Genomic DNA, 23,078 nt, shown 5'->3' with positions numbered 1-23,078 from the left:
TCTCGACTACATTGACAGTTATCTCTGTGATTTCATTCCGCTAAAGGTAGGTTACTTAATAAGGGTAGCATATCTGCTAATAGTTCCCGTGTTTATAGGCTTATTGCTTGAATGTAATGACATTACGGTCCGAAGTACGTGAGTCTTTTTGTTAGAAGTTCAAAGTTTACAGCGTGTTCAGGAGGAGGGGTTCTTCCTTAAGTGAAAACAGCTGTGTTCATAAGAAGTTTGTGAATGAACGTAAACATACGGCGGCTAAATAATTGCATTTAATATTTAATTGAAATACGGTTATGTAGTTTGACTTCTTAAGCAACAACAAAATAGTTTGTAACTTTGGTGTTTAGTGGTTTTATGCAGATTTAGTAAAATACATGTGCATTTAGCAATGCCTCCTCTGCTAATATGTTGATTTTATTTGTCAGAAATGTCAGTGAAAAACGCCCAGCCCAACTTCAGTCCCTCTCAGGTGTCTGAGATCATGAAGAGGCTCTACAACCTGACCGCCTCAGAAATACGCCCTCTGCCCAGCTATGATGACCAGAACCTCTATGTGGCTCCCACTGAGGGTGGCGAGTACGTCCTAAAAATCATGAACACGGAGGACAGTAAGAACCCCACCCTCATTGAGTTGCAGACCCATGCCATGTCCTTTCTCTACCAGAATGGACTTCCTGCTCAAACAGCCATGCCTACCACCTCAGGACAACTCATGAGCCTGGAAGAAATAGGTATGAGTCAAGAATTGGTTCAAATATGTGGAGTGTAGCTGAAATCAGTTTTGTGTACGTCTTCTCTTGAAGATGGATTCATGCTAGCTTAGTTTTAGCTGTAGTTCTCTTTCATAGAAACATTGATTCAGGTCACGCTGCTTTTGAAATTGCCATTGTGATCTCAGTGGTGCAAACTCATTTTGAAAGGGGATTTGAGTGGAGTTTTTGCACTGAGCTACATCTTTAGAAATTGCACTACAGATTGCTTCGAATATGACGCAATCTTTAGTGTTGATGACTAAATTTCAATGAAACACATGGATGTTTTGTCGCTGCAGTGGGTGTGAATACCTTTTGTGAGGCACTGTAACTACTTCAGTTTGCTTTATTAAATTATTTAAATTCTGAAATGTTGTATGTTGTAATGAGTTTATTTTCCAGTCATGTGTAAAATAGAATAATACTTAGTATTATCTGCTGTGGTGAGAGACCTTGATCCCCAACTTAAGGCGTGCCAGATCCCCTGCATTGGTTGAAGTTACATGTTCCTATTTTGACATGCAGAAAACAACAATGTCTGTAGTTTCTCTCTAAGCCCTTTCTCTCAAGATCACAAGTTCACAGCCTTATTAACATTAATATCCAAGTACAGCTGTAATGAGGAACACATCCTTGTAAAAGATCACAGCCCATTAGTTCTTTATTTATATGGTTGAAGATTGGGGAAAATAATCGCAAGGCTACTTCTGTCTTTTTCTGTGATAGATTGTGGGTATGGCTGTCAGAAGTACTTGGTCCGACTGCTGACTTATTTACCTGGAGTGACTGTTTCTAAGGTTCCTCTTACACCAAAGTTATTATATGAGACTGGCAGGATGGCTGCTAGAATGGATGAAGTCCTTCAAAAGGTAAGATGGATACACTCCAGTGAAACTTTAACATTTTATTTTAAAGCGAAAATGCTGCTAATGAAAATGTTTGAAGTTGTTACATTACTTTAAGCATATCTTGCATTGCTAAGCTTTCAAAACTAAAACAAGCTGAATACGTACATGCTTATTTTTATTCAGCTGCTTTTGTTTTCATTTTAGATGGAGCATCCTCATCTCAGCCTTCTCGAGAGGGAGAACTTTATCTGGAGCTTGTCAAACATTTGTCTCCTGGAAGAATACATGAGTGTACTAGATGGAGATCCACTTCAGGAGGTTGTAAAATCTGTTATTGATCAGTACAAAAACTCTGTGATCCCCAGACGATCCAATTTTCGCAAATGTGAGTACATTTATTTGCTTGATTCTTTGTTGGATAAAATTAAATTCCTTTTGAAGATTTAATGCAGGCAAAGATGAGCTAAAGGTTTTAGTAAAGCCGTTTCCTTTTTGTTGTAAGGTATTAATCATGGTGACTTTAATGACCTCAACATTCTCATGCAACCCGATGACAATCATGGCTACAAGATTTCTGGCATCCTTGACTTCGGGGACATGAACAGTGGCTTCTACATTAATGAACTTGCCATCACCATAATGTACATGATGATTGAGCATCCTGATCCCATCGAGGTGGGTGGGCCTGTCCTCGCAGGCTGGGAAAGCGTCATCCCCCTCAACAAGGATGAGAAAGACTGCCTCTATGTGCTGGTGCTCTCTCGCTTCTGCCAGTCGCTGGTTATGGCTCGGTATTCCGTGATGCTGCACCCAGAAAACGGAGAGTACCTCATGATCACTTCCAGAAAGGGAGTTAAGATCCTTCAGAAAGTCTGGGAATTGGGAAAAGAGCATGTGGAGAAGGTTTGGTTTGACCATGCTGCTCAGCTCAGTGTTTGAATGGAAAAAGATGTTAATTTTCTATTCAAAGACTTTCATTCATTAACTCCGGTTAATGAATGAAAGAAATACTTCAGTAAATTATAACTTACAATAATAACGTATAATAATTTATACACAGTGTTAATTCATATGATTATGACATATAGACAATTAAAATCCAAAATAAAATAGAATATTATGTACAAAACAAAATAGTTTTAGTGTAAGATATATTTTCATATAGTGTACAGTTAATTCTCTTGGTCTGGGCGTCTCTGGAGGGAATTACTGGATCATGGCATGGAAGTGATCAGTTTTGCTCAGGTGCTAAGAAAACCCAGATTGCTCGAATAACTATGTAATGTCTGCATTCCTGGTTCTGGTCTACCTTATCTTCTTGATCAAACACTAAAGATCCTTTTGCGGTGTTTACATTAGGCTTGTTGCCATCAAGCACGATGACACCATTAGCTTTAAAGTAGGTTTTGGTGCCTTCTTCTGCTGGAAAATATACTCAGCATCTCTGTAAAGCTTTGATGGAAGCATAAAGAGCTCTAATATTTCCTGGTAGATGTGTCTGTGCTCACTTTGGACTTGACGATAAGCAGTCAAGTCCATCAGCATCAGCAGATGGCGTGGCTCCCCAAAGCATCACTTACTGTGGAAACTTCACACTACAGTCTTTCTTTTGGCTGTGCAGATCACACTATTATAGACTGTTGAAACAAATGAGTACATGTGCTTTGAATTTCAGTTTCACTTTTTAAATAGAATTACTCCATTTAATTTTGAGTGATATTTTAACTATTAAATTACAGTACACCTGAAACCTTATCCTAAAATATGATTAGCAGAGAATATTTCAGCAGTTTCTGGATTAACTGAGTGCTAAGGAGTCAAGTCTTTTGTTTTAAGCACTTCAGTGAGACTTGCTCTAAATAACAGGCGCTCATTTGTGAACAATGCCTTTTATTTTAGTATTCAAAGCTTTACTAAATTAACTATTTATTATATCGTAAGGCACTTATGTATTTGATTTCCAAATAAATATAATATTTTATGTCAAGATGATTTTGTAAAAGACAATTCACTAAGAAGGAAATAATTTCTCTTCCATAAAACATTGGTCCACATTTAAAACATTCATTTGGGGATATTTAAGCTGCCCTGTTTGAAAACCCAGTAAACATGTGTTGAATGTGAGGAGAAGTGATTTGCTTTTCTACATTTCTTTTAAAAAAAGCAACAAATGCTGGAATCTCTGCTATGAATTCTGTGCCTTGTTAGAAAGTTTCCTTTCTAGTAATGTTTATTCTTACAAGACTTTCACAAATTAAAGTTAGTGCTTCCAATGGTTTACAAATAAATAGCTTAAAGTTTTTTGTTTTTTTTTCATCTTTATATTATCACTAATGCGTCTTTGTTGGACATGCTTTTATATTTTTTCAGTGTACAGTATTTCAACCAAACCAGGTGGAAGTGAAAGATGAGGTGCTTGAAAGTTGACACTTTATGTAGGAGATGCTTCATGTTCAGGATCCAGAATAAAATGATCACATGGAGTCATCAGGTGAACTTTAACTATTCTGATTTGTACATGTATGTTGTTCTTATGTAACGTCTTTTGGTTTCTGGTAAATGATTGATTTTTTGTACTATTAATTTTACTCCCAAACATGCCTTATATGACTGACTGTACAAAGGTCTATATAGCAAAGCACATCTTAATCTGGCAAATTAGTTACCAGATTGTGATTTTTTTTTTTTGCTGTTGTTCAGCAACATATTTGTATCTCTTACACAAGATACATGTTTTCCTGATCAATGTAATTATCATTTGAATAGATTAGAGGTGAAGTGAAGTTTTTTTTTCAGAAATGATTAAGAATGTAGAATAACACCACACCTCCAGTGAGCTTTTGACAGATCAGCAGTCTGGATAAAATATGATGTAATACTGCCCTTGTGTGGTGGCTTTTACAACTCCACTGTAATAAAACTGTAAATGGGGAATAAATGAAAGTACAGCATAGCAATATTGAAAATCGTGAAAAAGTTAAATAATTTTCATTTCAGAAAGCAAAGTCCTGTGTGTCTCTATGTTGTCCTGTGATGTACTAGCGGCCTGTCCAACGTCCACCTGTTCCTTTGTCCCTTTGTGACTCTGCAAGGAGTAGCAGGTAGATAATGGATAAATGTCCAAAACTGGATTGAACTGAGCTGCGTTAATACCTTTTCCAAATAATTTTGAACTAAACTGCTTTTTGACAAAACTAAAATATCACAGTACTAATAGTGGCGAAAGCTAAAGTCGAGCAGGATGAAAATAGAATAACAATCTTTTTTTTTTATTTAACATATCTCCAAATCAAAAATGTTTCATTATCACTAAAGTCTTTACGTCCTAAAAAAGTGCAAGTCGAAAACATTCTCTTAACATTGCATTGAACTACAAAAGATTGACAGAACAGTCACATGTTCTTTGTTTAAATGCTAGTCATTGAGTTAAGCACTAAGAGAACACATTTTTCATTTCTTTTGTCTTCAGTGTTTCTGTTAGTATAACTAATGTTAAGAGCACTACAGACTGTCGCAGCACAGACTTCCTTTGGAATGAACTTCACTGATTGCTGACAACCATGTAGAAAGGAAAAGCAATAGCTCTATCTGCAGCGTGTCAAATTTTACAGTATTCAGCTTTCAGCATAGGTATGCAGACCTGTCAGTGTTACTCAGCGCTGAAGTCCTAATCAACTCAGCTGTTTATAATTACACAGATGGTAAAGTTTAGGTTATTAGGTTAAACTCGTTAACTTCACAGCCAACATTATGCTTTCTCTTACATATGGTTGAATTTATAGATTAATGTGGCTGCAGTTAGAGTAATCAGCTTTCTCGGCTGCCCGTGCTGTGGATAGAAAGCGCTTGAGGGGATTAAGAAATAAGTTTCAGCTTTCATACATCTGCAATGAGAATGAGGAGAGGAGTGTTTTATGATGAAAACACCACTGCCTCTCTCAGGCTCACCTTTTGGCCCACATTAAACATTACATTACTTAGTGAAGTCATGTTTTACACTTGTAATTCCAAATGTAAAACCGTAGTATGATTGTTTTTGTTTGTGTAACCACATCTGAAGGTAGGCACAGCGCTAATGGAAATACTAATGCAGAATCTGCAGTCTGAAAATTTAAAGTTGGGACGTTTAAGTTGATGGAATGACGTACTCTACATAAATGAACATTTTGTTTCTGTTTCATCCTGAGAAGAGAACACTTCGTTAATTTGAGATTTTTTTGGTGTTATTTAAATTATAAAGCCCAGAGACGCAAATAAGCCTAAAATACAATTTTTCAATCTACCCTTTGATATGGCACACTTTGAAGACTGATGAATCCCCTGCTTTATTAGATATTTTGCAAGATGTTTTGAAGGCTTCTGGAATCAGTTCAGCTGAGGTTTCTGTGGTCATTATATTATGCTTTACAATGTTGTCTCAATGCAGTGTAAGAATTTCCACAAATAGAGTAAAGGTTTCCTAATTCAATTGCTTCATCAGAAAAATAGGCTATAAAAAACTCCATTAGACTGCAACTAAGAGAAAAGTGTTTGAAAATTGAAATTGAAAAATGTAATTTATGCCAGGTCTTTAGTTTTGAATCTAAGTTTTTAAAGTAAAGAGGATGTGCTCAAAAACTTACTGAAAACTTAAATGCATGTATGATATTTGGAAAATAATTGCAAAAAACCCAGCGTAGTTTCACTCAAAATGGAGAAATCAGCCTAGCGTACAATGCATGACAACTATTTGTAGCAACCACAACTCAGAAAACTGTCCAACTGATTGGTCTGAGTCCAGTTTCTTGCTTGAATGAAAGCTTTGTACTGAATCTATTCGTTGGAAACAACTTTCTCATATAAACCAGACAGAACCCTCTGGAGGACCAGCCAAACAACAGCCACTGTTAAAATGTGAGTCTCTCCAGCATCACAGAGGAAGAAAAGCAATGGTGAGATTTTTACCCACAACATTTATTTCAGATAAACGGTCCACTAAATATTGCATGTTTAAACTATTTAAACACATAATTATTCTGCTGAATGAAAGCAGTTTCACTTTTAAGCATTCAGTAATGAACCTTGTGATGAATTCCGAGATAATTGGAGGTTACAAGAAAATGAGACGGTTATCTTTGTGATACCTAATTCAGCTATAAATGGCTTTTAAATAAAAAATAGCAGTTTGAGAAAGTAGCTTGCAGTTTTGACAAAGATACTATATTTTGTTTTGGATAAATAATGCAGTCAAGCTGGCAGCTAATGTAGGCAGAAGAGAAAAGAGTGTTTGGAGTTGAAAGATTGAAATTAAAGTTTCATTATATTTCTGACAGTATGCCTTTTTTTAAATAAGATGTACTGTGACATATTTCAGTCTGCACTCTGACTGAAATATGTGGATAAGTTCATGTTTTCGTCACCCACCATCCTCCCCTTAACAAATGACAAGCAGGGCTGCTGTTCAGTGTGTCTGTACAGGACGCCACTCAGTCTTCTTTACAAGCTTACAACAAAGGTTATGGAAGTCGTGGTCTCCAGATGTGTTGGCTGCTTCCTCAGTATCATCAGTCTGGAATTTGTTTAGTTGAAACTGATTTGCCTTGACCTGTCTACAACAATGGGGCATTGTCAATAAAAGCATTCCTGTTCAAAGCCAAAGGATTATAGTCAGACACACACATCTTACCTTGAAATTATGATGCACTAAGAATTTTCTGTACAGTAAAACCAAACTTAATAAAACTACACCTAAAAGCGCAACAAAGAAATACAGCATTTGTATTCTAAAAAGGAAAAGCAATGTTTGTTTGCTTTCAAAGCACAGAAACACAGATTTGTATGGCGACAACTGAACTCAGGAAAAGCTACACGCATGTTGCTAAAAATAACTAGAATATAGTGACTTTAAGATGAATTTTAGGGCTATTCAACATCTTACAAAAGATTCATACAAGATAAAGATAGACTGAAGACAAGAGTTATTATAAATCATTTCAACTCTAGATGGAGCTATCCTCCTCCTCATTGTACTGTATATGCTGAACAGAAAGATTCTCTGTAGTAAATCAGCTTTTCAAACTTACATTTAAGAGTGTTTTAAACTCAGCATTTAGTAAAAACCGGAGATCTTACACAAACTCTCAAAGGTTTGTCATTTATGCAAGTTGACATCTTAAAAATGGGAAAACTATAAAACATACCATTGAAACTAGACATTTAAATACACCATTCAAAAAGACACACGTTTTTCCTTACTGTGTGATATTAAAATCAGAATAAACTTTGAACATTTCATATCAATTAAGATTGCCCATTTATTTCTAATTGACAAAATCAACAATAATTACTTTCTTCAGATATTCATATATACTACAGCTACTGCACCTTTAAACAATTTGGGAAATTTCAGATTAAGATGTCATGTTTTTCCTATATAAACCAGTCAGGATATCAGAAATAGAAATAGAAATAAAGACCTTCAAAGTTGCTTTTCTCTTGCCTGAAGGTGTCCTATTTATCTGTTCAAACAATCATGTAGAAATGTATAAACCATGTGAATGTTCAGCCATCATTCTGCTCAGGAAGGAGACTGGTTCTGTCCCTCAGAGATAATTATGTACTGGTACAAAATATGCATGTCAGTCCCAGTACCAAAACAAAAACTTTTATAGATGTTCGCTGTAAAAAAAAAAAAGGCCACTCAAGAGAAGAAGAAGCTTTAACCCAAAATAAATATGAAAATCTCCTTACAGTTTGCAAATTTATTCTGGGACGGAAACTTTCGTTCCTGCAGAGCTGTACTTGGCATGTGTTTAGTCATGATGACCATAGATTTAACCCAACTGTGATGTATGAGGGTGGGAGCACTATGTCATGTGGATGTCTTTCCTACAGGAAAGATTGATTCAGTTCACAAAATAGATTATATCACAAGGAGATAAAATTAAGTGAAAAGACTGAATCAATATCTCAAGATATTAGCTAATATATTAAAGCTTGGGCACAAATGGATTTTCCAAATGAACAATGACCCTAAGAATACCACCAAAATAAACTACAAGGATAACAGAAATATTTGGGAGAGTTCAGGGTAAAACTAAAATTGTGCTTTAACAGGGCGTCCAACAAACCTGAGACAGTTCCATCAGTTCTGTCAGGAGGGACGGACCACAACTCCAACAAACTATTATGAGCCTATTCCACAGGCTGTGGAAAGAAACCCAAAATGTTTGACCTAAGCAATTCTACAAGGTGATTTAATTCTACCAAATACCAATGAAATGTGTAGTATATAAACTTCTGACTTTGAAGAAAGTTATAGTATATATTTTTAAAAATATTTTTCTGGCTTTTACCTAATAAAATAATCATTGTAATCTTTAATGACCTTAAAAAAAAAAAAAAACTTCAGTCTGACTGAATGAGGCACAATGAGAATAAAAGGTTATGTGTCTTTGTACACGGTCAATGTAAATCTCTAGTTTCAACTCGATACGCGGGTCAAAAAAGAAGTAGATTATGTTTGTACCACAAAAACCTGAGCCAGAGCCTGACTGACCCACACTCCTCTTGTGTACCTTCAACCTCCCACCTCAAAGGCACCATCTGCCCTCTACCCCTGCTGCAGCAGCTCACGATATGGATCTCCACTCATGCAGAAAAAGTCACGGTATGAGTCAGTGAAAGTCTGCCGGGGTTCATGTTTGTTTGCCGTCTGTTTCACCGCAGTTCATCAGCATTCAAGCAGTCAGTTCCAAAAGAGGCATACAAGTGGCCCGTACTGTTTCATCTGGCTTTTGTCTAGACTAAAACTTTTCACTGATGTTCCACATCTTAGCCACAGCAGAAGATAAACTGACGTGACTCCATAATTCAACCCAATTTATCAGTGTTGGTAATCCTGCTGGCATTTCAAACCATGCTCTTCAGGTCAAAGCAGGGCCTTTTTAAACACACAGCAAATGAATTAATTTTCATTCCCATAACAGTCAGTTTGTTGGCTTTTAACATTTGACAGCATTGTTTTTTAAAAATGCAAGGCTTCCAGTGTCAGAATCCATGACGTTTCACCTTGGTTTCAGAAATGTCAATGTTTTTTGCAGCTCTTTCCAAAGTGTAAGGAGGTTAAAGTCGGTTTAAAAAATATTGTCAAACATAAGGAATAAAGACAATAGCTGAAAAGTAACCAATGAAACTCAAAGTTGTTTAGAGTTAATGTCAGCAAGAGTGCAACAACTGAGTGATATTTCATAATTGTTGTTTTAAATAATAATGAACAAACTATCTTCCAGCTCTTTTCTAGCTTCAACTTCTTTTGAAGGTTTTAATTTTCGACTATGATCTGCTGATATTAAATTTAATCCTATATGGTAGGAACTTTGATAACCATTGATTTTAAATATCAATGCAAGCTATTTTAATTCATCTTAGTCTCTCCTATTGAAATGTTTTGCTGCAATTAATTGCACTCTTTAATTCTATTGGATAACTAAAATAAAATCACTGACCTTATATAAATATTTTAATATTCTATAGAGTGACTTGTAAAAAAATATTTACACCCCTGAAGTTTCCTACAAACTTAACTGTACATGCAGCACAGTGAGGTTCCTATTGGCACCCCTAGTTAAAATCTAGTGTGAGTAGTTGAGTCCCAAATGAGCAAATTTTAAGACTTGGCTTGTGATAAATTGTAGGAAACTACAATTCACAGATTTTCTCCATTCAGTCCAACTGAGCTAGAGCTGTTTTGTAGAGACAAATTAAACTTTGTTGCTGCAAAACATTAAAATGTATGAACACTCTGGCAAGAGCCTGTATTTCTAAAAACATTTCAAGGTTTCATGAAGGTTCCCAAAGATAAACAGCAGAAAGCTGCAGGAGGGAATGCATTCCCTCTCGTCTATCTAATACTGCTGTGGGTTTGTTCTGTCCACTGGCCAGTCAAAACTCACCTCCAATGCTCAGCCCCGTCGCTGCAGATTTGTTTAAGTCCTCAGGGTCATTTTGTCAGATGTTTTTGACATTTTTGACAAAGCAAAGATTACTGGTGCGAAAAAATCTCTCAGAATCCACACTCGACCACAGGAAGCAGCATATTATTAATGAAACACTATTCATGTTGCTAATAGACTACTGATAATATAAACTGTTTGTCTTTGCTGGAAGTGGAGACTTGCTGCTGCTCTGCTGTCCACAAGACACCTGCAAATTCAGACAACAGTGTTCCTTGTGGGTCTTGTCGACTTCCTTTGCTTAGCCTAATGTCTGCCAAGGAAACTTAAATTTCACATGAAAAGGCAAACAGAGATTGACTTTATTTGCTTTATATTATGTAACTGTGGTGTGTTTAATGAAATGTATAGAGTGTATAGCGGTGATTTCAATTTAAACAATGATAAGCTGTAACCTACTTTCATTTGTAATAGTTTGCATATGTTAGACTGGGAGTGATGAAAGTTGTTAATTTTATTGTGACAAATTCACACCAAAAATGACAAGCTGTGTAAAACGTCTGTTGCAAACCAACAGAGAGCCTTTCTTGTGAAATATGAACATCTTTGCCAAAACTTCTTTTAGCAGCAATAAAAAAATAATTCTGTTGAAGTTCAGATTCTTTGTTTCTGACTCAGTTCCAGTAAATACTGAGAGCATGTCCACCTGGGATGCTTTGCAGCTGGATTTAGAGGCCAATAGATTCTTATTTTTATTGTATTCCAAATATTGCTGCACTACTTATTCCATACATAAACTGCACAGCATTTACCATATTAGTTATTGGCCATTAACCAGACATATCTGAATATCACAAGGAGAAAAATCCATTAAAATCATTGAAGGCTACACTTGAGGAGATGGCTCTCTGTTAACAACTTACCCCTAAACTTCCAGAACCCAGTACTAGTTCCTCATGGTTTCCTTTATTATATGTTCCACCCTCTCATCATGTTTTATGAAATTTGGCCATTTACTTTGAAATTATAGACAAAGAAATGCCACTACAACGTGCCCTCTAACTGGAGTTTGTACTTGATGCTGTTATTTTTTATAAAAAAAAAACAACTCTTGAAATTAAAAAAAGTAGTTATTTTGTAACCTGTCAATAGGTCAGCAGCAACAGATATTACACAAAAATATGTCAGTTACTTATGAATTGGTTTGAGACAGTTATTGATTAGCTTTGTTTGTTGGTGTTAGATTTCCTTATTCCTTCAGTGCACAATTGAAATCATTTCTCTTATTTGTTTGTGGGTTTTTTAATAAAATAAAATATTTAAAGAACGTCACCTTTAATATAAACTTTCCAGAAGCATCATCACAGTAGCACCCAACCGCTACAATTTTTCTGAACCAAAGGATGTGTCTCACAATTAGGAGCACTTGGGAGAACACAGTGGTCTCAGTTGGTAAGCTCAGCTTCCTGTGTCTTATCAGTTCCTCTCAGATGAATGCTGCTCTGCTTTTTTTTTTTTTGTCATGAACTGCTTCTTTTACAGGGACAAAACTCCTCACTAATGAAGGAGCAACAGAAAGCCCCTGGCATGAATTCATTAAGACTTTCACACATTATCACATGTCGCTTTTGCTGTACATCTTGGACGTTAATTTGCTGTAACAAGCGTCGGGACGGCCTATCTCCACGGAACAGGTGGGAAGCACAGCGGTCTCTCACAGCTCCAACACTAGAGAGGCGCACGCGGAGGGATGGCTAATCGATTGGACAGACTGGATTTGGTGGGGCGAATGAGTCTCAGAGTGAGGCCAAAAAGAAAATTTGTGTTTGGGTGTGTATGTGGGAGGAAAGGGGGCTTGCTGTCTGATTCCACTGGGAGTCTGGATTATAAAAACAGCTTCAGTTCAGGTACAAAATACACTTGGTGTTAAAATGAAAAAAAAAGTACCCTATGTTATTGTAAAAAAATGTGGAATAAAATGTAATGTAATGCATTAAACATTCTTAGTAACCAGTAACAATTTTTTAAATATCAAAGGGGATTTAGGTGGGGGATCATAGTTAAGTTATATGTTTATATGTGTAATAATAAGTATGTCAAATGATGAGAGAAACGTTAATCAATCAATCAATCAATTTGACTTATATTATGACTTATATTTTGGCTCTCTCTTGTCTCCACCTTCACCAACCGTGATAGATGTGTGGCTTTAGGGTGCACAGAAGTGGACTTACCACACATACCTGTGGTGCTCCGGTGTTGGTGTACTTGTCTGAGATGAAATTATTCACATCCTATCCAGGATGTATGCTGCTTCTTGTCCAGTGACTGCTGGAGAAAGGCACCAGCTCCCCTAAACCTGCTAGGATGGACAGATATATACATCAATAAATTGCTTACTGTGACTTATGAGTAACAAGAGTTCACACTCACACAGAACTGGATTTTAATTAAGGTTATCTGAGTAAAAAGGGCCTAATGTAAATCAAAGCCATACGTCTAGGACTTTTGCTTCTTTTCTATTTGTAGTCTCTTTTCTTCTACTAGGAATATTTAAAGACATTAAAGAGTGAGTGAAAGTGTGCAAAGCACAGTACGTCTTTTAAGAGGCTATATACATCTCCCTTCAAGCACTGTTAATTTTTTCTGTACCTAATGCCAACATCAAGAACAGCACAGCTCAACTTGAAACCTAAGTGCCAAGGGCAGTGATCCTAAACAAAACACATTGAAATTGCAGTAAAATGTGAGAAGGCAGAAAAAAAGACATCTGCCACAGAAAGGCCATATCAGGCAGAACCAGAAGCAAGTAATGGAGTGAAACATGTGCATCACCCTGTACCCTCCAGAATTGTGGGTCATTAACCATCTTTTCTCATGTAGTTTTAGAATGACTTTGTTGGAGGAAGGTATTTTACTCTTCCTGCATTTGTTCTCAAACTGAAATATAAGGGCAGATCTTTAGAAAGCTCTTTTTTCCCCCTGATAAAAAAAACAACATTAAGCAAATAAATAAAATAAATAAGATACTTTTGCTTGGAGGCAGAAATGCAAACCACAAAAAACATTATGCCACGCACTGAACATTAAAACACACTCAGTTATACATTTGTTGGTTTCCTTTTTTAAAATGTGCAGCCTGACTTTTAAGTTCCTTGCAAAAGTATTAATTCTTTATGAATGTTTTAACACACATTGTTCTTACCTCAGTGTATGATTTCATGTGATAAAACACATTAATCCACAATAGTGAATTAAAGAAAAATTCCACATTGTTTTTTTTTATATTATATACAGTATAGAGAGTGTTTAGATTCATGTTCAGTGCTCGTTTTCTGCCACCGTCTGAGCACATATTTGCCGTGTCTCCTCCTGTATGGCATGTTGGTCCAGGTTCACCTTTAAGGTGAGTGGTGGGTGGCACCAACATAGCCTTTAATTCCAGGTGTGTATTACGCATCCGTGCACACGCACCCACACATACGATCTCTACTGAGCTTTGTGGTGACGCCGTGCTGTAGAATCCCAAAATATCTCATTCTCAGCGTGTCTTCCCCAAACGCTGCGTTCATCGTTTCCAGATTAGTGTGTTGTGGTTTTCCTTTTGTCTGGATTTTGTTCCAGTTCTTTGCAGTCATACCTGTCTTGGGATCTGGACTGCAGTTGGCTTGTTGCGGGCCTTGGCCGCGAATTGTCCGCGGCTCCCACCCCCTGGTGCGCGCACCTGGCCCTGCAGGTACGTAGCGCACGTGCGCAGCCACGTCAGAGCCGCCGCCTCCTCCTGAAGGAGTCATTGTTGTTTTGTCCCAGTCCTTCTGCTTCCTGTCTTTTACAGCTGGGTTGTCAACTGCCCAATTAACAACTTAATTTTATTTAGGCAAGGGCTCACTCCGCTCATGGTGAGTCCTTTATCTTTTTGTTATTTCGTTGCATATTTACTTGCTGTTTGATGTTGTTCCCTTTGCATGCAGGTTTAAGTTGTCATTTGCTTGCATGTTTTGTTTTGCTATTTTGTTGATGATTCGTTTGCTTTGCATGTTTATGTTTGCTTCTTCTTTTTTTGCATTAGTATTCTTTGTTTTGTTATAATTTGTTTTGAGGATACAAATAACTGTCGAGGTAATGGGAAATGTGTAGTTTGTGTTGTCTGTAAGTTGTCTTTTATGGATTCTGTTTTGTTGTAGGCCAACAAAGTTTGTGGTTATACCATTACAAAATGCAAAGAGGTTAGAGGAGTATGAAGGATTTTTTCAAATAATTTTGTCTTACAAACCTTTTCAATGTCTGCTAATGAGTTTAAATAAAGGATCTATTCTTGTAGCTTTAGCAGTTTCCTTCAAAATAAGGTTTCTTATTGGATCACTGTTTTTAGCTGATTAAAGTAAAGAAAAAAGAAGATAAGAGAGGAAGAACAACTACAAAAAGGAAATTATATAATTTCTTTCAGCACATAGAATGAAGAGCATGAGCTAAAATGGACTGAGGATTTTTCATCATGTAAATTTGAGAATGAAGGCCTCAGGGCTAACGGTACAGTAGCCTTAATGAGAAAATTGTAGAAATTTGCTGGTGCTTGTTGTTCTTATTAATTTCAGCCACTTGAGTTCATTACATGCTTTGTTGTAACAGCTGCTGTGCTCCCTGCAGATAAAAAAGAGGTTTTGCTTTTCATCCACCGCCAGCCATTCCGGTTCCTTATGAAACACATTGTTGCAGTGCATCTGGTTTATGTCGTGAGGGCTAGTGGTATTTCCGAACGTGTGCGTGTGTGTGGGTCAGAGAGGGTGTTTTGTGAAAGAAAACTTTGGATGATCACGTAATAATAAAATCTGAAGAAATGTACTTTAAAGTGCATTACACATTTTTGCACCATATAACTTAAATAACATTTTGAAATGGCAAAGTCTGGTCAATGCATCAACAATTTTAACCACATTATTTCAGCAAGTAGAGTTTCAACTTGACTTTGTAACAACAAAAGACTCCAAGTCATGAACAGTTAATCCTGCTCTACACAATGTATATACAGTGTATATGTGTGTTCGTCCAGCATCTAAGGTAGGTTTGTGTGGGTGTGTCGGTCAGCATGAGCGGTGTGACTCAGTAGAAATATGCCTCACTGTGGGTGAAGATGAGTTAGCATGTATGATAGTGTTGCAGCTATTTTAATATACAGGGTGAGTAATTAAACAAACAGATTTGCTGGTTAGGATGAGCGCCCAGAATCTGTTCTGGGAAATGTGCTGCTGTGAAAAACAAATAAATGAAAATAAAAGTAATCAGAAGTCCAAAAAAGTTTTGGGGAGTAAAAATGCAATGATGCGTGTTTATCTCCTCTCTGACGAAAACAATCTATCAAAAGACAAGAAGAGAAATTAATAGAAATGCTGAGGCATGAAAAAAAACCTATTTTATTGAGACAATAAAGCAATGTAAGCTCGTGCTGGTTGTAGGAGTAGCTATAAGCCTAAAGAGAGCTTTTGTGCTAATATTTTGCCTCTTTCACGGTCTCTATGTTTTCAGATTAAATGGGCTTTTAATTCAACCAGTAATTTTCAGTAAGTCTGCAAAATCTTCTCATGCTTTGAGGGAAGAAATTGAGGTGACTTGGGGTTGATTTTTGCTTCCCAGCTGCTGGGAAGATTAAGAAAACAGAATTAAAACTGTCATTTTCTAGTGTGGTTCATTAGTTTGTTTCTCATTTATAACGGGGAACATAATATTTAGATTATTTTCTGTTTTAATTTGTGGATCAAAAAAGTGCTCTTCAGAGCACATGTTTGTGATGGCGCTCATGTGATTTTTGTGATTCGGGTGTGTGTACACACATCTTTATAGATGGATACTTTCTGTGGAGAAGGATGTGGACTGAACTTCCCACCAATGGGAGAAAGATGGCAAAAGATCAGGAGAAATAGAAATGAGTAGGAGGTGTCGACAGCCACACTGTGAATCACTTGGAAGGAGCGAAAAGGTCAGTGTAGCCCCGGAGGATTCCTCACACCCATCTACAAGACGCAAAATCCCTCTGAGAGCTGGTGTTGGCCTCCTTCGCTTTCAAATCCAGCCAGCATCAGAGAACACAGCAAACCCGGGAGGCTCTCCTAGAAAATGGAACCCAGATCAATCAGTCTTATGCTCCGCAGAACCTTCTGAACTACAAAAGAAGAATGTTTGAAAACAAGATTTAAGATCACATCGGAAGTTTTGAAAGTATTCACTTTAATAAATAAAAAACACATGGAGGTAGATCAGTAAAGCAAAGGATAATACTCATATTCTTTCAGCGTCTGGAGAAATGCCATTTTAAACAAGTAACAATAAATGTACATTAGCTCAAACATGCTTCGAATGTTTCTTATCTTTTATTAAATTTAGATCAATCAAGTTATAGCTTGGGAATTTTGGACGCTTGTCAAAGATCTGAGTTCTCTGCTGCAAATGTTGCTTCTTAAAGAAAGACTTGGAGTAATGTTAAGATGATAAAGCCAAGTATCCAAATTATCTCATTTATTAGTCTGACATACAATCACTAGCCTGCTTATTATGCAAACCGTGCTAGCACTGGGTTGGACCTACTTTTATCTTCGGAACTACTTTTAATTTTTCATGGAACTGATTCAATAGGATCTTATAACATTCCTCAGAGATTTTCATCTGTATTAATATTTCCCCCATCATGCAGATGTTGCGTATTGTCAGCTGCACATCTTGAACAGAGTTCTGGTTACTATGGAGACCATTGGAGTATACTAAACTCAGTCAGTCCTCTGACCCACTGGATTTTGTTTTTTTTTTAATTTTTGGACTGCAATCTATAAAACTGAAAGAGGGTTGTGCCTGAAGATCCCAGTGGACAGCAGGTTCTGAAATACTCCCAGCAGCCTGTCAGGCGTTTATAATCATGCCATATTAAAAGTCAGTAAATCTCCACTCAGGACTTTTTTACTAGATCTGCCTAAGTTCATCAAGTGAACTGGGGTCCTAACAATGTGGATAGTGTGTTCTTCCTGCTTGAGAGGATAAATGTGTTGAAGTTTGTTTATTTTTTATTAATTTTTTTACAAAACACTATTTTTGTTGCAAGTATTTAGATGCATATCGTATAGTTTATTCCAGATTTAAAACAAATCTGGCTTGCCATTGAACTATAGACAACAACCTTTTACTTCCAACAAGATTTCAATCTAACAGCAAGACTTTATAGTTGTCACTTCTGTGGGAGTGACTGACAAATGTGAGCAGCACTTAAACTTTGGTTAAACCTAGTTTTGCGAGTTTTTCATCTTCATTAATGCAACCTGACAGTAAGCCGGGTAAGTTTTGGATGCCACTTTTTCACAGTATCTGGTGCCAGGCTGTTCATGTTTACTACAGTCTGTGTCACCTTTATTAATTCTATCCAATGAGGGATGCAGTTCATTTTGCCAGAGAAATATTGTCTAATAGCTTAAGAAAAACTATCTGGCCCTAATATCAGCAGAATGTTCTGGCTCAGTTTATGGGGTGGTATGTAAATAATCCTGCTTCTCTAGCAGAACAGTTTGTCAAAACCATTCACAATGTTTTTTTGTCCTTTCCACAAACTCCTACATAGGTTTTGTGCTTGTACACCATTTATGAACAGGACTCTACAATGAACTGCTGATGGAGGGGAGAAAAACTGTGGGAATAGAAGTCAAAGGTCTTTTTTTTGGCTACTTGGAGTAGCCTCATAAATTAGAAGCTATATAAATTGTATTTACAGAAAAACACCCACAGGGAGGCATCTGTTGGCCTCCTGGATCAGAAGCAGGCCAAAAGACATTAAGCCTATGTTACATGGAGCTGCTTGTGTGGGTCTTTACTTGTTTGCAGTATATATAAAATTGCTTCTCAGGGACCATTAAATCTCGGCTTAGTCGCTCATGTGAACAGTGTGCATCTGTTAACCAATGTATGTGATTTTGTGAAATTTGTTAGTAGTTTTCCACAATTAACAGCAACAAATAAACAAAAGGTATACCTGAAATTAGTTGAAACAAACAAAAAAAGTATTTAGTTGCATCCCATATAGTTTATTCCAGATTTAAAACAAATCTGGCTTGCCATTTGACTATAGACGAGTCAAATTACCAGTAATGCAATATTTCACGGCACAACCATCTGCAGCATTCACTATTAATCAATCAAGTTTATTGGTATAACACATTTCAGCAACAAGGCAGTTTAAAGTGCTTTACATAATAAAAACACACAAGTAAGAAGTCATAAAAAGCATCACATAGTCATGAATTGAGAAACCAGTGACAACAATTACATTTTGTCGAGTGCCAGTGCCAGTGTTTAAGTGATTATGGGTAGAAAACTCCTCTAAACAGGTGGTTTATTAGTCTTGATTTAAAGGAACTCAGTGTTTCAGCTATTTCACAGTTTTCTGGAAGTTTGTTCCAGATTTGTGGTGCATAGAAGCTGAATGCTGCTTCTCCATATTTGCTTCTGAGGGTAGGGTTCTTCCGATGCAGAGCAGAACCACAAGACCTAACTGCACATCTCGGAAACAACACAAGTACTGAGCAACAGGGAGCTAGTGTATGGACTTTAGAACTGGGGTGATGTGCTCCATCTTCCTAGTTTCAGTGAGAACAGGAGCAGCAGCGTTCTGGATCAACAAGAGCTGTCTGATTTTTCTTTTTAGGCAGACCTGTGAAGACATTGTTCCAGTAATCAATGTGACTAAAATTAAACGTACAAAAATTTTTCTACATCTTGTTGGGACATTAGTCCTTTAACCCATTGTCTTCACACAATACTTTACAATGAGATTTGTGCATCTACCAACTTCCAGACCTTCAAGATTTAAAAAGCTTGAAAAACGCCCACAATGCAAATGTCAGATGTTACCACAAATTTTTAATATGATTAAATTTGACCAATGTCTTTTTTTTTTTTTCTTCCGACTAAGCTGTATGTTTTGGGTTGCTATGCTGCTGTTGGACCCATGAGCTGTTGCTGAGGTTGAGGTTTCTGACACTGGGCAGGATGTTTGGCTGCATGAAGTCTTGGCAGTCAATAAGACTTCATTGTGCTCTGCTGAAATTCAAGGTTCTCCATGCCAGGTAAGCAAAGCAGACCCAACACAAGACAAAATCCCCCTTCATGTTTCACTGTAGGTGTGGTGTTCTTTTTTATGACGGCTTCATTTTTTCTTTTGTAAACATTGCTGACATGACTATCCAAAAAGCTCTAGTTTAATCTGATCAGTAAAAAGGATAACACCAAAACCTGTCAAAATGCTTTTTTTTTTTAAATAAAAAGTGAAACCCTCCTGGGTTTTCTTACATGGATGGTATAGTGGATAGTGGGGTCAAAAAGTGACCTAGGAGTTTGGATGTTTTTAGACAATTTGCTTGGTTCTTTTTCCACCTCATCTTTCAACTTCTTACTGCATATTTCCCCATTTTCTGCAAAGTATGATCATAAAATTTGAGCTATTATTATTAAAATGTTGTCAGTGCTGCTATTGTACAATGCTTTGCTGCCTTGTCACAATCTTGGTAACATAGCTAAGATGTCCCTGTCTGATCCAAGTCATTCCAACCCGAATGTCTGGGAAAAGAAATAGACTATTTGCCTCCATTTTTACAGTACATTTGCAGTTTCTGGTGAAATAACCATTCAGATCCAACAAATTATTTCAGCCTTTCCTTCTTGCACAACAATAACTATAAGAATGTTTTGAGGCCACAGAGGGGAGTTTATTATTTAGACCAACTCTTTCCCAGGGAGTGATTAGTTGCATTCTGGATCTAGTTTGCAGATGAATCAAAAGTGCATCTTTGGTGAGTGAAACAGTAAATGTGAGCAGGATGATGTAATTGTCAAGTTCAAGATAACTGTGTAGTGAAACTGAACATTTTGTGCCAGCTCAGACAACAAAGCAAATTTTTCATATTTTCCCTTTCCCATTGTGCTATTTTATACACAGATGGAAGTATACATTTGTTCCTCTGAGAGAATTGTTTACTGGTCCATACTCAAACCAGACAATGGGTTGGACACATTAATGCTTTAATTGTTTTCAGCTTTGAGGCTCTTTTTGGTTCCTGCTTTTAAAAAAAAATCTTCTTTGTTATTAATCCTCCCATTATCTTGCACTGAGGGGTTGACTCTCAGCCATGAGTTTAATCCTTTTGTCTATCTCATCATGTGGTACAAATTACAAAAAACAAACAAAAAATGGTTATATTTGGTTTCTTAGCCCTAAGAAAATGATACTAGTGTTTGGTCCTTCAAGATGTGACCTCAGTATTTGAGTGATCAGTTCTACTTGTAAATGTGTAATTATGACATATCAGACCTTATGCAGCTTACATCATTCTGGTGGATTTTAGGTGTCGACGTCTCAGTATGACACAAGACAAAAGCCTGAGAAAAACTTTGTAGAAGCTTGTAAGCTGATGAATCATTCAAATATGATCCATTTAATCCATCTGTAGTAAAGCCTCACATGGCAAAAACAAAAAACAATACAAAAAACAAAAAAAACCCCAAAACAAACAAACAAAAAACCAAATAAACAATAGTTCAAACTGTAAAACACGCATGACACATGTTGCTCCCAAAGGACATTTCCTGGAAGACTTGTGGTCTGCAACTCTTATCTTGTGATCTCGTAAACAACCTCTGTCTCATGTAATCAGAAGTGAAACTAAGGTGACATGTAAGTTGAAGACGGCAGCACTGACTGCTGATGTGCCTCATGTGTTGTTGGATATAACAGAACTTAAAACTATGCACAATCTCAGCTGCCTCAGATCCTGCATCTATGACCAGTTCTGAAATGTAGAAAATGCTCGATGTGATGTAATTTATTTCGGATAAGCTAATGCGGATCACTGACATGTTTATCATTTTCATGGGACACTTTTATGCAAAATATTTGCTTGCTTAGCTTTTGACCCATTTTGTGACAAATTTAATAAATAACATTGTTGTCTGTTTTTCTTCAGTGGCTGCAGCGAGCCAATAGAAACAAATGATGCGTATTTCTTGTGTAGAACTCCTTGCACCAAGACTCTCTTGGTGACCCAAACAAGTTTTTATAAAGCCTGGAGACAAGACTTGGAGATGAAGATGATCTCTGTCTTTGTTATGTAGGCGTAGGGTTCAGGGAGATTATTAAACTCCTAAAACGATGTTTGCGATTCTGTAGGGCATCACTTGTCTACTGATTTATACAATAATCTTTAAGTTGTCTAAGAGTTGTGTAGACTATTATGTACCAGGAAGAGATACCACTTCTTGCTTTTTACTTAAGAAGATGATGTAATACCATATTGTTAATTAACTGTATTTTGTTCATGTGTCTATGAAGAGAGTTTATGGTGGGTCAGGGAAAAAAAACATCCTGCCTGATTATTTCCAGAAAGCTCATCAACATTTCATCCATGGATGGACTTTGTAGCAATTTTTTTGTGTTGCTATTTAGTTGTAATACACCCTTTGGTCTTTTGTTTTAAAGAAAGAAACCTTACTAAAAACAAAACAAAAAAAAAAGACATCCCTTCTGTGATTTTCCTGAAAGATTTTTAGAAGGTACAATGCAGATGAAATAACCATTCCACATAAAGTAGTTTCCTCCTTTTCTAGTTGAAACTAAAAGTCTATTTTAGCATGAAGCTTGAACTTTAAAATTACTTTGTCATCAAAAAACATAAAAATTGTTTTCTTTTAATAGTTCATACTTTGAAAATTATTTGGTTTTCTGGATTTAAGATATAAAATATACCCTTTAATTTCTTTCCATTTTACTTTGTATACTTTCCAACTGGAGTTCTAAAAGCCATAAAAGGTAATTAATCGAGATGTTGCTTGAGATGAAAACGTTTTGCTACAGTATCTATCTTCTTTGACAGGTCTAACGTTTTGGCTCAAGAAGATCCGGTTGGATTATAAAAAAAGGAGCCTCTAAGTAACCTGAGAAAGAACTTTGTTTTTCTTATAAAAATCTCTCCAAAACATGGGTGATGAAACCATTAAACACTTTTAAGAGAGGTTGCTATGCTGACATTGATGGCCCCTGAGATAAGCGAGACGGGAGCACACTGGGGACAGATTATAAGAAACCCAACCCACCTTGTCAAAGCCTTGCTGTCCAACTGGCTGTCTGTGAACTGAGGAAATGAATTCCTTAAGAATCCTCTTTGGCCAGCCATACGTCTTCCCTCCTCTCTCTTTGTCCACGGTCTCTTTTCCCTCTGTCAATCAGGATGAGAGCCAAGTCTTCCCACAATGGCTGCCACCAGTACTGCACCCTGTTAAGGCTACAATTTCCAAGCCCATTCTCCAACTGACTAATTAGTGTTATGGTTAGTTAGCATTTTTGGCAGCCTGCAGGTTCCCCGTGACATTATGTCTAAAGCACTTGTCAAAACATTGGTTGAAGGAGCCGTGCTGGCCTGCTGGCTGGGGATGCTGGGGCAGCATCACGGGACGTGGTGGAGAGGATAGCAGGAGCCAGAGAAATTGTGGGTGGGCAACAAAAAGGAAGAGATCCTGGCGTC

At 36.9% G+C, this 23,078-nt stretch overlaps 1 protein-coding gene and 1 long non-coding RNA gene across 3 annotated transcripts in view; both read left to right on the top strand.

Moving 5' to 3' along the window:
* On the top strand, positions 1-7,237 carry hykk.2 (hydroxylysine kinase, tandem duplicate 2). The gene is made up of 5 exons (XM_028026607.1): positions 1-46; positions 426-731; positions 1,479-1,621; positions 1,805-1,985; positions 2,103-7,237. Exons 2-5 carry the CDS (start codon positions 428-430, stop codon positions 2,537-2,539), a joined length of 1,065 nt encoding a protein of 354 aa, XP_027882408.1. The 5' UTR covers positions 1-46; positions 426-427; the 3' UTR covers positions 2,540-7,237.
* A 6,776-nt stretch (positions 7,238-14,013) lies between these two features.
* LOC114150502 (uncharacterized) overlaps positions 14,014-23,078 on the top strand; it is a 60,821-nt gene continuing 51,756 nt past the window's right edge. Inside the window, exons 1-2 of one of the 2 annotated variants that reach the window (XR_003596763.1) lie at positions 14,014-14,269; positions 19,478-19,631. This is a non-coding gene — a long non-coding RNA (uncharacterized LOC114150502). Of the gene's footprint in view, positions 14,270-14,312; positions 14,433-19,477; positions 19,632-23,078 lie in introns of those variants that run through there. The other variant, XR_003596764.1, reaches the window with a different exon arrangement.

Source organism: Xiphophorus couchianus, chromosome 9, assembly GCF_001444195.1.
Source record: "Xiphophorus couchianus chromosome 9, X_couchianus-1.0, whole genome shotgun sequence".
NCBI classification, from domain to species: Eukaryota; Metazoa; Chordata; class Actinopteri; order Cyprinodontiformes; family Poeciliidae; genus Xiphophorus; species Xiphophorus couchianus.
The sequence above is the reverse complement of the archived record's forward strand: the minus strand, read 5'-3'. Positions and strand labels throughout refer to the sequence as shown.

What these genes read in the sequence shown, in the direction of transcription:
- hykk.2 (XM_028026607.1), top strand. Translation starts at nt 428, where the DNA reads ATGTCAGTGAAAAACGCCCAGCCCAACTTCAGTCCCTCTCAGGTGTCT. An exon ending in TGGATGAAGTCCTTCAAAAG is followed by an intron (nt 1,622 to 1,804) that starts GTAAGATGGATA and finishes TTTTCATTTTAG; the next exon opens with ATGGAGCATCCTCATCTCAG. An exon ending in ACGATCCAATTTTCGCAAAT is followed by an intron (nt 1,986 to 2,102) that starts GTGAGTACATTT and finishes TTTTGTTGTAAG; the next exon opens with GTATTAATCATGGTGACTTT.